At 41.7% G+C, this 14216-nt stretch overlaps 1 protein-coding gene across 3 annotated transcripts in view; it reads left to right on the forward strand.

The window, feature by feature from the left end:
* Window positions 1-14216, forward strand: part of ASIP (agouti signaling protein) — a 22470-nt gene extending 8254 nt beyond the window's left edge. The window contains exons 2-5 of one of the 3 annotated variants that reach the window (XM_053958819.1): window positions 8558-8760; window positions 10848-10909; window positions 11869-12093; window positions 12781-14216. In XM_053958819.1, the coding sequence (XP_053814794.1) occupies window positions 8580-8760; window positions 10848-10909; window positions 11869-12045 (420 nt within the window). In that variant the 5' untranslated portion in view covers window positions 8558-8579 and the 3' untranslated portion in view covers window positions 12046-12093; window positions 12781-14216. Of the gene's footprint in view, window positions 1-8557; window positions 8761-10847; window positions 10910-11868; window positions 12166-12780 lie in introns of those variants that run through there. The other 2 variants (XM_053958821.1, XM_053958818.1) reach the window with 2 other exon arrangements.

Genomic DNA, 14216 nt, shown 5'->3' on the forward strand with positions numbered 1-14216 from the left:
ATAAAATTTTGAACACTTTGATATTTCAGTTATGAAAGTACTTTCATATTTCAGTTATGAAAATACTTCTCTAGACACACCATAGAATTAAATTGCTTTTTTATACACAGCTGCATCACATTCTCACTTTTGATCATGCTGTGCACAATACAACCAGTTCTTCTTCTATCATTTGAAATGCAGAAGTCGTTACCTTCAGAAATGGGTGTTTTTTTGCTCTCAAGCTAAAGTGTTTGACTGTGGCCTCTGCACTTCTGCATCTCACTCAGTTTCACTGCTTCATTCCTCAGGATTATCCAGCTGGAGATGCTGAGGACAAAGGTAGGGAAGCAATAAAAGTGTGCAAAGGAGAAAGAGCTAAATACATGGCAGGCAGGAGAAAACTGCTGAAAGGGAATTCTGTCAAAAGTAACAGGGCACAGTGGATGGCTGAAAATGGAAGAAAACAGAAAGTAGGACTAGAAAATTGAAAAAAAGGAGCAAGAAGGGTAGATTGAGTTCAGTAGGTTTAAAAAAAAAGGTTGAAGGTAAAATTGCACAGAAACAGCATATCACATCAAACACTACAGAATTCTCTTTGGTGCACTTCTGTCTGCACAACAAACACAATTAATTTTAGTGAACTGATTGTGGGGTCAGTATAGGGGAACTAGAGAAGAGACAGTGCCTCTTGGACCAGGCCCCTGTTCTTGGGAATGACAAAAAATACACAAAACACCAGACAGAGTCTGGAAGAAAGAACCAAAGGAATGAGAATGAGCTGAGAGAAGGCCTCCAATGCCACTTGTCAGTTTGACTTTGGTCAATAGTATGTTACAGGCTTTTTTTCCAAGTTAAGGGTGAAAAGGAGCAGAAATCTGGATGTAACACACTGGCATCCCATAGAAATCCCAATCCTAGAAATTCATGTCTTTTTTTTTTTTTTTTTTTTTCTGTTTAAAAACAAGTGAAGATGACACCGTTTTATACAGTTGAATAAGGATTTAAACCCATTTTATTAAAAGGGAAACTGAGTTCTTTCAGCCACCTGGCCACTGCAGGGAGGAGTTTGGTGACATGCCATCCCACCATGCTCTGAGTGAGGGTCTTGCACAGGCAGGAATGTCCCTGTCTGGCAGCATCTGAGCACATGGATGAAATCCCTGACTGCAAGGGGTCTAAAAACCAAACTTCACTTGCAGCTCTGCCTCCAGGGTCATTCCTGGGGAGCCTAACGGAAATTATGTGGGCTGGAGGAGAATATTAGCTGGTAGCTTTAAGTAGAGGTATTAGAGGAAAACTAAGAATAGCCTCAAACTACTAAGGCTGTTACCCTTAAAAAAAAACAGACTAGGACCTAATTTTGTTTGAAAGTCTGAAAAAATTTGATTTTCAGCTATAGACATGGCTGTCTCCTTAGACAGTACATGGATCAGTTTTAACTACACCGAGTTTATATTTAGACCCAAGCACCACAACTGAGTGCTTTGCATTTTTTAAAAATGAGCCAAAATGCGAAGGTAAGACATGAAATAATGAATGAAGTGTGAGACTGGAACACTCTTGGAACCTGCTTTCCACAACCATGGGCATTATTTTATGAGCAAATCAGAAAAGAGATGAAAGATGTCCAGAAATAAGTACACAAACAGGACAATCCAATAATGGCATTTATCCTGGCTCTTGAGTAACACAAAACAGATATTGGAATCCATAATTATTGACTGACAAATAAGGAATCGTTCAGAACAAACACAACATCTTTTGCAGTTTGTGTAAATGCATTTGTGCAGTGATTACTGTAGTTATGTGTAAAAGTTAACCTGAATTCCTGATTCAAAGTCAAAACCCATTCCTGATTCCATACTGAACCCATTCCTGATTCAAAGTCAAAGTGGGATTAGCACTGAACTGCTCATGGCTTCCAGAACAGCTGAGTTTGGCAGAACTGGGGTAATTATAACCCCAGTGATCTGAACTAATGAAGGGAGAGAGATGTCCATGCAGAGAGATGTCCATGCAAGCACTGGGGCTGGCAGTGGCCACAACATTTATCTCCAGGCAATGGAGTGGTATTTATTATCCTGCATCTCTCTGTGCTGCAGAAAAGAGGGAAACTGGAATATATATTGAGGGTTTCTATTATGATCAGTAGCAGATGGGGATACCTGGGTTATCTCCCAAAGGGAAAAGCCAAGTATACTGAACCTGCACTGAAGGTCAAGTGGAAGGGATGGATGTACACACAAAGACCTCCCCTGCTGGGAAATAGCCTTCCCCTCTCCTGGCAAAGTCACTGAAGGTGAAAAGATTAGAAAACATTTGGAAAGTGGGCTTCATGAGCAATGCCAGAGAAAGCCTTCATCTCAGTCTGTGGGCAGGCTGTATAAAACAACCTCTTTGGGTCCTCCTCCAAGAACATGAACAGTGGCACAACTGCCAAGTGGAACTTGAGTAAAACACAAATAGATCCAGATGCTGAGGAAAACATATTCCCTGGTGTAGAATCATAAAATCATAGAAGCACAAAATGATTTGGGTTGGAAGGGATCTTAGAGACGATCCAGTGCCACCCCCTGCCATGGGCAGGGACCCCAGGTTGCTCCAAGCCCCGTCCAATGTGGCCTTGGGCACTTCCAGGGATGGGGCATCCATGTACCTGCAAAATTAGAAATTCCTTTAATTTTTGTTGTTTTGGATGTGCTCAAGAATTTGCCTTTTGCAATTGGATTTGAAGAGCATGAAAATTTAATTCCCAAATGGTCTAAGAACTAAGACCAGAACACGACAGGGGAACAGAAACACGCTGGTTTTTCCCTTCTCATGCTTCCAAGGATCCACTTCAACACATGAAGGGCAGACCCCACCCTAACCTAGCTGGAATCGAGCATGTGTTGAGTGTATTTCCAAGCTGCAGAGTCACATTTCCACATTAAGGTCTCATTCAACTTTCCTCTTATTTTAAAAGTGTGGAAAAAAGGCAGATGTGCAGGGTGGGGATGGCAAAGAGCTGTCCAGGGGAGCATGGGAGAACATGGGGAGGAGTTGAGGAGTTTGGGTGTCCACCCAAACACCAAAAACTCTCTGCAAGGTCTGGCCCTGTCACTGTTCTCTCAGAGGTATACAGCAGGCCCAAGCCCAAAAGGGGCACTGAGATTATCAGCCCAGTCCCCCAGCACTGAGTGAAACAACTGAAATTCATCGAGATTCAGGTCAGAATCCAAACAGAGCCACCAGGTTGTTCTGTGGTGACACAATTTCAATTGCACAATTTGCATCAGTTTCAATTTAAATTATTTTGTGGTTTAAGGAGGAGTAGCAGCTATTTCTCTGGTTTTCCTCACGTGTTTTCACATCTTTACAGCCCTGGAAAAGCACCTATCTTTTCTGTGTGTCAATCCTAAGTTGTTGTTAGGAAACTTCCAAGGCAGAGGAAGCCCTGTGGCTGGGTCAGCAGAGCTCTGCCTGGGGCACTGGTGATTCCCATTTGTCTCAGGGGGATCCATTGCTTTCCCTCCAAGTGCTCCTTAACACACTATTTCCCTTTTTACTGCTATTCCTTTGCTGAAACCTGATGGTTGAGGTGGGATTGCTCTGCAGACTGGAGAGGATGGTTCTAGGTGACCATTCCCTCAGGAGGTCCTCAGACATCCCACTAACTTCCAAGTTTCATTTCCCAAATTTTTCAGTCTCTCACCCTCTAAAAATCTCAGCACTTTTCAAGGCAGCCACTAATTCTTGGGGTTTTTTTCTCTCGCATTCCTTTTTTTTTTTTTTTTTTTTTTTTTCTGTCTTCTCCTATGGTTTAGTGGTCATGGTGGTGTTTGTTCAAAGGTTGGATTTGGTGATCTTGGAGTTCTTTACCAGCTTAATGATTCCAGGATCCTTTTCAAAGCAGAAGTTCAGCAGCCCAGTGTAGGTGAAGATTTACTGACTGCTGTAAAACGGTTTTCTGTATTTTATAAGTCTTTGTTCACCTACTTTACGATCTCATTTTCCCAAGCAGCTGTTTTCAGCTCTATATAAAGATGCTGATTAATTTGTGAGTCAACCTGAAGCTCTCAGAAAATCTGTCTAAGAAAATTTCAACTTGCCCCTTCCAGAGTTCATGGCAGACTTTTTGCATTAATGTCTCACACTCTTCACTCTGTTGTGGATGAAGATGAATCTCTGAACAGAGTGAAATCAGCTGTGACAAGAAATGAGTTCCCCTCAAAAGTGTTGAATATACCAGGCTGTTTCCAAGCAAACCAAATTTCCATGAAGACTTTTAATATGACACCACAAAAAAAAAATACTAAAAAGAGAAAAATGTTGTTTCCCATCATCTGTCATTTTTCAAATTTATATTCAGGAAAAATATTTGTGAGAGACAACAATTGGGATAAAGATTAAAATGCTTTATTTACATATTGAATATAATAATCCAAAGCAGAGAGGCAATGGCACAGAAAAGGGTACTGTGATCTCTGATGACAGTCAGCAAACTTTCAAATGTCTGCCTTTGTTTTGGTTTTAAACAAAATTCTGTCATTCCCGTGATAATCAAGGCCACTGCAACATGTTAACTATTTCCTGACATAATTTGCCAAACTGCAGCTAAAGTTCACTGCTTAAATTTCATAGCTGGGCAAGACTAAGTCTCCAGAACCAAAAATTAATAAATCATGTGTTAAAGTTCTCCTCGCTCATTTTAGTAACATTAGGGAAATCAGAACCATTCTCTCAAGATTCCACTATTAAAGCTATTTATTCTAAATTGTTAGGGGCTCAAAGGAAAATAAACTTTTAAATATAAGTGTTCAGAGAGAAACACATGTGAAGACAGCTAGAGGTAAGGAAAATAGTTTGATTGCTTTAATCAGCCTTTGATGAGTCCCAGAAGGAAATTTATGTGTAAAATGGAAAAGTAAACCTCTCTTTAATGCCAGAAAAAGAAAACAAACTTAGGGAAGGGTTTTGGAAACCCAAGATTAATCATAGAATCATGGAATATCCTGAGGTTGGAAGGATTCACAAGGAACATCAAGTCCAAATTCTGGCCCTGCACAGACACCTCAACAATCCCACCCTGTGCCTGAGAGCATTGTCCAGACACTCCTTGAGCTCTGGCAGGTTTGGGGCTATGAACACCTTTTTACTTCACTTCTGATTCCACATTTCTCCTCCTTCATCCCTCCATGAGCTCAGCTGCTCACAGACTCCGCTGCTCCAGGGAGCATTGCTTTTCCAGCCAATGGATAGAACTTTGCAGAACAAATGCATATTCCCCAAATATGTGCAATTTCCAGGTTCAAACACTTACCCCAGGGCTGTACAATCCCTACCACCCAAGTGCTTGTGCTTAAAAACCCCCGTGTGCACCAGGGTTCAAAGGCAGGTTTGCGTTTCCACCCCAGCCATGGTTCAGGTGTTGCTGTTTGAAGTAAACAGATGTCAGCTGTAAAATTTTACTTTTTGCTCAGACAAAATCACATCCGTTGGCAATTTTGCTGATATAAAGACAAGGAAATACAATGGAAACAACATTTTGGGGCGGAAGGTTGTTTAAATGGTACATTGGGGGCAGGCCAACGTGGTGTCCATCAGGCAGCTTTGTGCCAGACAAAGTTCCAGGTGGGCAGCACACAGTGACCTGAACACCACAGGTATCTTACATAGCATATCCTGCAGTGAGGCTAAAAGTTGCTTTAAAAACTAAAATCTGCAGCACGAACACCACTATGTGCAAAGCAAAACAGCTTCCAGCTCACAGCTTGCTCTTGTCATTCCAGCTCAGAGCAGGGAAAGAATTAGAGCCCAAATGTCTCCATCCACCTGCCATAGACAAGCCCTCTCTCATGGAATTTTGGAATAGACTGGGTTGGAAGTGACCTTTAAAAGTAATTTAGTCCATCTCCCCTGCCATGAGCAGGGACATCTTCATCTAAATCAAGTTGCTTAAAGACCCTCCTACCTGACCTTAAATGTTTTCTGGGATCGGACATGACCACCTTCCTGGAAAACCTGTGCCAGTGTTTTATCACTCTCACCATAAAAAATTTCTTTCTTCCCTTTAAGCCTAGATCTGAAAAATCAAGAAACTTTAATGTATAGCAGGCTAAGATTTTTAGGCAAGATATTGCGTTTGGCCAACTGTATATTTGGAAAACATAGACAAGCTTTTGGGCACACAAATCATTATTTAGTTCTTGTATGAATTGTGAACATCTGCCTAGAACATGAACATCACAAGGGATACTCGGGTTGGTAAAATCTGTTAGATGAAAAGAAGTTCCAGTTGTGAGCTGAATGGTTGTTACCTAATGGTTATTTACACATGTAGGTATGAGTTAGAGCAGTTTTTAGGAAGAAATCTCAGTGAGGTTTGGACATCTTTTATGAAAGGAGATGGGGAAGAGCAAATAAAAGGGAAATTCTTCTGAAGATAGGAAAAAGATGAGGGTAGGATCCTGACCTAGCAAATATTTTCACATACTCACATTAAAAATGGGCAATTGCCACAGGTGAGGGCTGAGCTTCTGTACCAGAGTTTGCAAGATCAGAGTAGGTAAAGAATTAACACAGAAATGTCACCTTGTTACTTGTTACTAAACTGCAGTAACTGAAAATTCAAGCCCACGATTTTACCATAACAACAAAAAATTCTTATGGCAGGACTTGTTCCTCTTGGTTACTGGAATTTTTAGAGTCTTCGAAACAAGGTGCACTTTCTCCTCTCAGATTCAGAATCAAATCAAAGGCTCTTACATCTGATATGATAAAATTTGAATCAACTCATTCAAAGGAGACTCCTACCCACAGCCATGACTCTGATCCAGCCAGGGTCTGAACTTTCCCATCTGCTTTGAATGACTCCAGCTGTACAGCATTTCAGACACAGCAGCACTGCCTCCCCAGAGGTTAAACCTCCCCTGTAAAACTGCAGGCTCAACATCTCTTTCAGTTGCAGCTCATGCAGATGTATAAACCACAAAGGATCCAGCATGTGCATCCCTGCAAATTCCAATGAAGCCCCGGAGTGAATTTTGGACTGTCAGAACGGTTTGGGTTGGGAGAGACCTTAAAGCCCATCCAGTTCCAGCATGGGCAGGGACACTTTCCACTGTCCCAGGCTGCTCCAGGCCCCATCCAAGCTGGCCTTGGACACTTCAGGGATCCAGGGGCAACCACAGCTTCTTTGGGCAGCCTGTGCCAGGGGCCTCAGCACAATCTGAGTAAAGAACTTCTGTTTCCAATCTAAATCTCTCTCTTTTAGTTTAAAACCATTCAGCCTTGTCCTATGACTCTCTGGATAAGAAGTTGCTCTCCCTCTTTTTGATAAGGGCTGAAGGGATTCTCATGTATCCCTGGAGCCTTGTCTTCTCCAGACTGAACCCCCCCAGCTCCCAGCCTGGCCCCAGAGCAGAGGTGAGCATCCTCATGGCACAGCTACAGCCACCAGGGGAAGCAGCCTCGATGTCCCCAGCACTGATTTGTCACACAAACACGGTGTGCAGAACAGACAATTCCAGAACTGATCCCAAGCACTTGGAATTAGAAGCATAATAGTGACCATCTCCCAGGGAGGCGTGGGCCAGTGGGGCTACAAAAGCAGGTGTAGGAGAGACCTGGTGTAGCAGCAGTGACCAGACTGAAGCCCTCCCAAGGCAGAAACTCTTCATCTTTTAACTCCCCAGTAACAAAGTCATTACAACCAGATTAATGGCCCAAAACACTTGGTTTCACTCGCTCTTTTTACTGCATCCAGCAGCTTTTCACAAAGCCACCCATAAATCTGGAGACTGGCAGTGCCTCTGGGGAAACAAGGCTCCCATAACCCTGACACTGCAGAAAACTGATGCACATGGAATTAAACATCAGCTTTGAAATACAAGAAAGTACAAGAAAAGGAGTCCAGGCTGGTGACACGCTTGGTGTACCCTGCAGGGACTGTCACCTCAGGTGAATGGCCACGCTCCACAGCTCAGGTGCCTCCATGAGTATCCCCAAATCCCAGACTTTGCCACATCTTGGAAGTTATTCAGTGCATAACCCCAAGGCACATAAACACTTTACAGCACTGGCCTTTTATATCCCCATGAGTTATGGCTGTGATTTATATGGGATTAGAGCAGCCACTTGGAGGTGTAATAAAACAAGCTATTACTTCATGATTTATTTTTAAGCCCAGAAAATTAACAGGAAACACAATTTGAGGATGGGGGGAGGGTTAAAATTGTCATTATTTTTTTATGTTTTCTAGCACATTTTTGTAGACAAGATTTCCTAGGAAAAATTTGATGATGTGGTTGAGTTTCTGCCCTTGGCCATATAATAACCATTATAAAGCTCAGTTGGGAGGACCTTCACATCTTATGGGAAATAAACCTTTTGAGAAAAGAATCAGGAAAAAATAACATCTCGGGGAGTTGTATTTGAGACAGCATTTTTCCACTCACACAACTACAATCTTAGGTATTCCAGTACTAGAGGCAAGGTGCTGGAAATAAAATAATTGTCAGAGATTTGTTGCTAAAGCTGCACAACATGACAGAAAAACATTGCTGAGATTCATATCCCTGCATCACTTCTACAGGTTTTGGCCAACTTTGGTTTTCATGACAATGGAATTTTTCCTCTCCATGATGGCAAGAAAGAACCTCTTCCTCAGCCTCCTGCTCTGCTACAGCCTGTTTAGGGCTGCTGATTCCCACTTGGTCATTGAGGAGAAGACAGAATGCAATCTGTCCAGGAGAAGCAAAATGGACCTCTCAGATCTTCCACCCATCTCCATAGTAGGTGAGTAAAACCTGCCCTTCAGTGCCAAATTAACAAGATTTGCAGGAAACACTGCTTTTGATTATTCTGAATTATTTGGATAATTTTGCTTGGCTTCATAGGGCGCAGAACTGTGGTGGCTGCAGCACCCAAGAATGACAGTGTGGTAAACCTCAGTTTAGAGGAAAAAAAATACCATTTATTTCAGTTTTACAGGTTTCACTTCAGCTCCCCATCACACTATAAGCCTTTTTATATTGAAGAGAAGTGGTCTTGTGCTAATATGGGAAATAACCTTGCTTAGAAAATCTTATGCATATGAGAAAAAAAATAGCATAATGTGAGGGTTTTAAGGGTCTGCTCTTGTGGTAGGAAAACCAACAGTATTAACAGGTATTAATATAACCTCAGTTTACCTGGCCTTTAAACAGGGGAAGAAAAGAGCACTGCAAGGGAGGGCCAGGGGTCATTAATTTATCTGTCCAAGACAGGACCAACTCTGTCTCTGCAGTTACTGGCAGATGACCACCTGTCCTGTTTGGGAAGAGCCTCTTTAGGGTGATGCTTAACTCTTTTCTTCACAAAATTATTTCCTCATCTCTGCCTTAACTCTTCCCATGTAATTTACACCAACTTCTTCTCTCAAGAAACTCACAGGTGTTTGGAGATAATCAGGTACAGAACATTCATAACTGTGTCTAAATGCTAATAATTAAAAAAAACCAAAACCTTCTCTTGTTTAGCTCCTTTCTGCACGTTTTTAGTGTAAAGCACTCTGGTTCTTACCTTGTTTCCTGTGTTTTCTCCATGCTCTTGCTCAGGACAACATATCTTTAAGGAGAAACAGTTGCCCCACACATGCATTTCCAAACAAGTCTGAACCTCTGAATCCTGAGTTAACTCAGTGTTGTTTAACTGAGAGTTTAGCAAAGCTTGTGCTGTTCTGCAGCCTCCCAAGCTGTACCATTTCATGGTCCTTGGGATCCTTGATGCCTTCACTCTCACAATTCCCATAACTTTTTTATGTCCCAGATAAAATTAGAGCTATAAAATATGATCCCTTCAGCTGATTTCTCCATCTTCTCAATAAGTGAGCCTGTGCTTTTGACATGGCAGACAGGCTGAGCTGTAACACATTTTTCCCCACTGCTTCTTAGAGATGCATAACCCTAACTTATAATGATACAAGAAAAAATAAATTAAACCCCCCAAACCAGCTCAAAATATTTGTTCTTCATTCTGCAACTCAGTAAATCCAAGCAATTAGAAAATATTCAAAAATATATTGATAGAGGATCCTGGAATAGATAAGGAGCCACCATTCACCAGTGGGGATATGGATGTTTTTTATCTCAGTCATCCATTACATACAGGTAGTGCTTATTACAAAACTCACACACCCAGAATAAAGGTATCAAAAATACCATAATAGCTTGGTGAGCTGGGAAGTGTCTCACATTTTAACAGTCTTTCTGTGTTAGAGCCCAAAACAAGTCATGGAATTTACACAGTTATAAATATCTAAAATTAGATATGGTGACAAATACATATGTGAATGAAACACCTTTGCAAGGAACATTATGTAAAATGAGGTCGTGGGGGGAGAAGAAACAAAGAACTGCAGAATGAAAGGTGGCATCACAGATGCAGAGTATATGCCAAATCAGCAGAATTTTTGCTTGTGGAAAGCAGTGTACACTTGTTAATTCCTTCCAAAATTATGCATGTAGCACCACCTTTTAACAGGAGAAACAATGGAATGCTAAAGATTTTTCCTATTTTTATGTGACTATTGTGCATGAGTACCCCAATCTTTTTCACAGAGACCATTAATTTTATTTCTCTGAAATAATTCATTGTTTGCATCTACCAAACAATGTGTAAAAAAACCCTTCTAAAATACAAATATCAGTTGCTCTTCTGCTTTGCACAAGCAGCAGTGACAGAGTTCAGACACTCTGAATTGAGATGAACATCACTGAAAAACATGCAGCAATGAGGTGGCAATGCAGGTTATCTGCCTCCTCTCTCACAAAAATAGGATTATCTCATCAAAATAACATTCTCTAAAACTGATTCCACATTTTCCTGTGCTATTCTCATTGAAGATTTAACTACAAAATCCCAGAAAGTCAGCAGGAAAGAGGCAGAGAACAAGAAATCTTCCAAGGTAGGTGGTTGTTCAAAAAACTTTGTTGGATTGGAACAGTTTGTTACTTCTAGAGTTTTCCTTGGTGCATTCATTTGAAAGGCTTTTACTGTCATTCCCTGATTTAAATAATTTACATACAGTTTAAAGCTCTAAATGTTGTAAAAATGTTAAACAATAACGGTGGAAAGAAAATTAGAAGCTGTGGCTGCCCCATCCCTGGCAGTGTCCAAGGCCAGGTTGACAGGGCTTGCAGCAGCCTGGCATAGCAGAAGGGCAAGGGGTGGGATGAGATGGGCTGTAAAATCCCTTCCCACCCAAAGAATTCCATAACTCTGAGTTTCAGAAGTGCACAGGGTGCCTGCAGCTGCTGGGCTTCAGAGATCCCTCCCAGGTCCCAGGCATGTGCTGAGCAACCCAAAATTTTCCACCTTTCCACGTCCCCAGCAGAGAAGCTGCACTCCTGGGTGTGCAGCTCTCCTGAGTTGAGAGGCCTTTTTCCACTCCCTGAACTGTGTGTGCAGGTGAAGATTCCCATGGATGCAAGATCACCGGGCTCTACGAGGTGGAGCATTGCCAAGTCACTGCCCTGCTCTCTCAGTGTCACAGCCCAGCAAACGAGACTGACAGGGAGTTTTCACTCATCTGAAAAGCTGGGAGATCCAAACATAACACCTTAATTGGTTTTATTGATAACTTCACCATCTGAGTACATTTTGGCACCCCTTTCTTCACTGCTGCCACTCTCCTTCCTAGAGACCCTTTTCAAAGCTCCATCCAATCATGGTAAAAATGAGGTTTGTCATTTTGCTCAGGGAGTTGTTCTCAAGCCAGTCTTTCCCATTTCCGAGCCCCTGCACACCTCTGCATTGCTAGCACAGCTCCCACTGCCACAGCCAGCTGCTCATTCCCCCAGAGCCTCCCGCTGTTCACCACCCTCATTTCACCTGTCTATGAATTCTCATGTTTTTATCTTCCAGAAAAATGCTAAACGCAAGATATCTCCAAAGCCAAGGCCTTCACCTGCTGCTAACTGTGTGCCAACTTTCAAAACCTGCAAGCCACACTTGAATTCCTGCTGTCACTACTGTGCTCTGTGCAAATGCCGAATCTTCCAGACGATCTGCCAGTGCCTGATGTTAAACCCCAAGTGTTAAGCCGAGTCAGAAACACAGCAGGCCTTCTGTCTTTCATTAGCTTCTCAAGTGCATATTTCACATTTCCCCATGTCTATAGTAATCAAAATAGAGAGCTCTGAAGCTTGAATTTACAATTTACCCCTCTTAAAATTTAATGGACAGTCATTATTATGGGGTTCGTGTTACCACAAGCTGGATGTTATTTCAGGGAGCAGACAAGCAGGGAGATTGGCTCTGATTAGGCAGTTGTAGCAAAAGAGCTGTGTTTTATCATGAATTCTGGATTTCTGTGGGTTTGAGCTTTTATTTGAAGGGTCATATTAATGCCAGTCCACAGAATTGTCTAACCAGCACCACAAAACCTGCCCCCGCAGCACCCAAATGGCCACTAAAACAGGACTGGTTAGGCCAGTAGAGGGATTAGAGCTTATCTTTGCCCACAGGGACATCACCAGCCTTCAGCACAGCCAAAGTATCAGGCTGAAAATGCAGGGTTTGGGTTTAACTCCATTTTCACATACTCAACAAAAAATCAGGACAAGAATTTATGTAGGTTATTCCACCTGAAAAGATGGACCCAAGGCTATAAGGACATTTTTTAATCATTCTCAGCTAAGCATCCACCTTCAGGGGTTTTGGTCATTCTGCCACCAGGAAATGGTGTCATACTCCCATATGACATACATATATACTTAAAACTTGAATGTGTCCATGCCTTGGAATATAAAAATCAGATTTTTTTTTTTTCTCCAGACCTATGTGTAGGAATCAACTCTTCAACCTTTCTTCTTCTGCTGCCAAGGACACTGCCCAAAAGCAGGAAGACATATCTGGGACTTTGAGGAAGAAAGGAAAGATCAGCAAAAGATGAATGTATGTCCCACATGTACATCTTGAAGCAAACCATTCCAAGCAATCAATTCTTTGCCCTTTCTTGCTGCAGGAGCTGCAGTTCAGGCAGGAATGTCCAAGAGCTGCAGCAATCAGGGGAAAAACATATGTCACATGCTGTATCAAGACTTAAAGGCTCAGAAAGAGATGGCTGAAGCTCAAGGCAACAGAAGATTACTTTCTCTTGTTCTTGAAACTCTTTGCCTTAAATTTGAGGTATCCAAATGGCACAGAAGGAAAACCCTTCTTGGTTAAACTCCCAGGAGAGCAAGGAGGGAGCAGACCCAGAAAACGTCCCTGCCACTGAAGATTTTATTTGCCAGACTCCAGCTCTTGCTTTTTACTTCCTCTGTTCTGTACCTACAGTGTCTTTCTCCTGCTCCCTTACTGTTTTTAATTCTGTGCCACTTCCTTGTTTTTAGCGTTTTCCCTTTATCCAACTGCTATTTTTAGTTACCACAGGAGCACTCCAGGGCTAACCCACATCTCCCATATTCTCTCCACCTGCCTGCTCCAGGGTCCCTTCCAGTGCTCTTTAGCTTTCACAACCAGATTTTTCGAGCCATGAATTTCTAATCAGGATATCAGGAATTTTCTAATCCCCTATGCAGGTCTAAATGAGAAGACAGTTGTTTACTGATTTATTTCTAAACACAGCTGAGGGCTACAAAAATCTTCCAGGCAGGCAGGAAACAATGATACAGATGACACTCCAAAGGGCCTCAAGCCATATAAAGGTTTTGTTGGGTTTTTTTTTAATTATAATAATTAGTTTAAAGCCCAGAACTCAAAACTAAGGTCAGATATTGACAGAAATTTTTGTTCATACTAGATATATGTATAGTTCTCAGATGAATCTAAGAAAGAGCCCTAATGATGACAGAATGTCATTGTGTTCTTTATCTTTTATAAGGCACATCAATTGACATGTCTGATATAAGCTTGAATTCTTGTAAATATATGTGTGTCTTTAGCCAGATTTCTTGGCTGAGGAATCTGTAAGCCACTCAGTTGTGAAAAAGGAGATGAGAAGGAAGAGCAATACATTATAATGGATTTCAGAATGTGGCTTCTTCTTTTACTAGGTAAAGATTTAGGTTCCATCATTTTTTTTTTGAAAATTCTCATAACTATAACAAACTGCTGTTGATTTGATGCCTTAAGTTTTAGCTTTCATATTTTTCAGACGCTGTACTGCATAGTATATAACTCTGAACTTCATATAAAGTGTTGGCAAGTTCTCCTCACAGTTCAGTCAGACAAAACAATCCTTTTCAGCCCCAGAACCAAGGACACTG

The sequence above is a fragment of the Vidua chalybeata genome, chromosome 17 (genome assembly GCF_026979565.1).
Source record: "Vidua chalybeata isolate OUT-0048 chromosome 17, bVidCha1 merged haplotype, whole genome shotgun sequence".
NCBI lineage: Eukaryota > Metazoa > Chordata > Aves > Passeriformes > Viduidae > Vidua > Vidua chalybeata.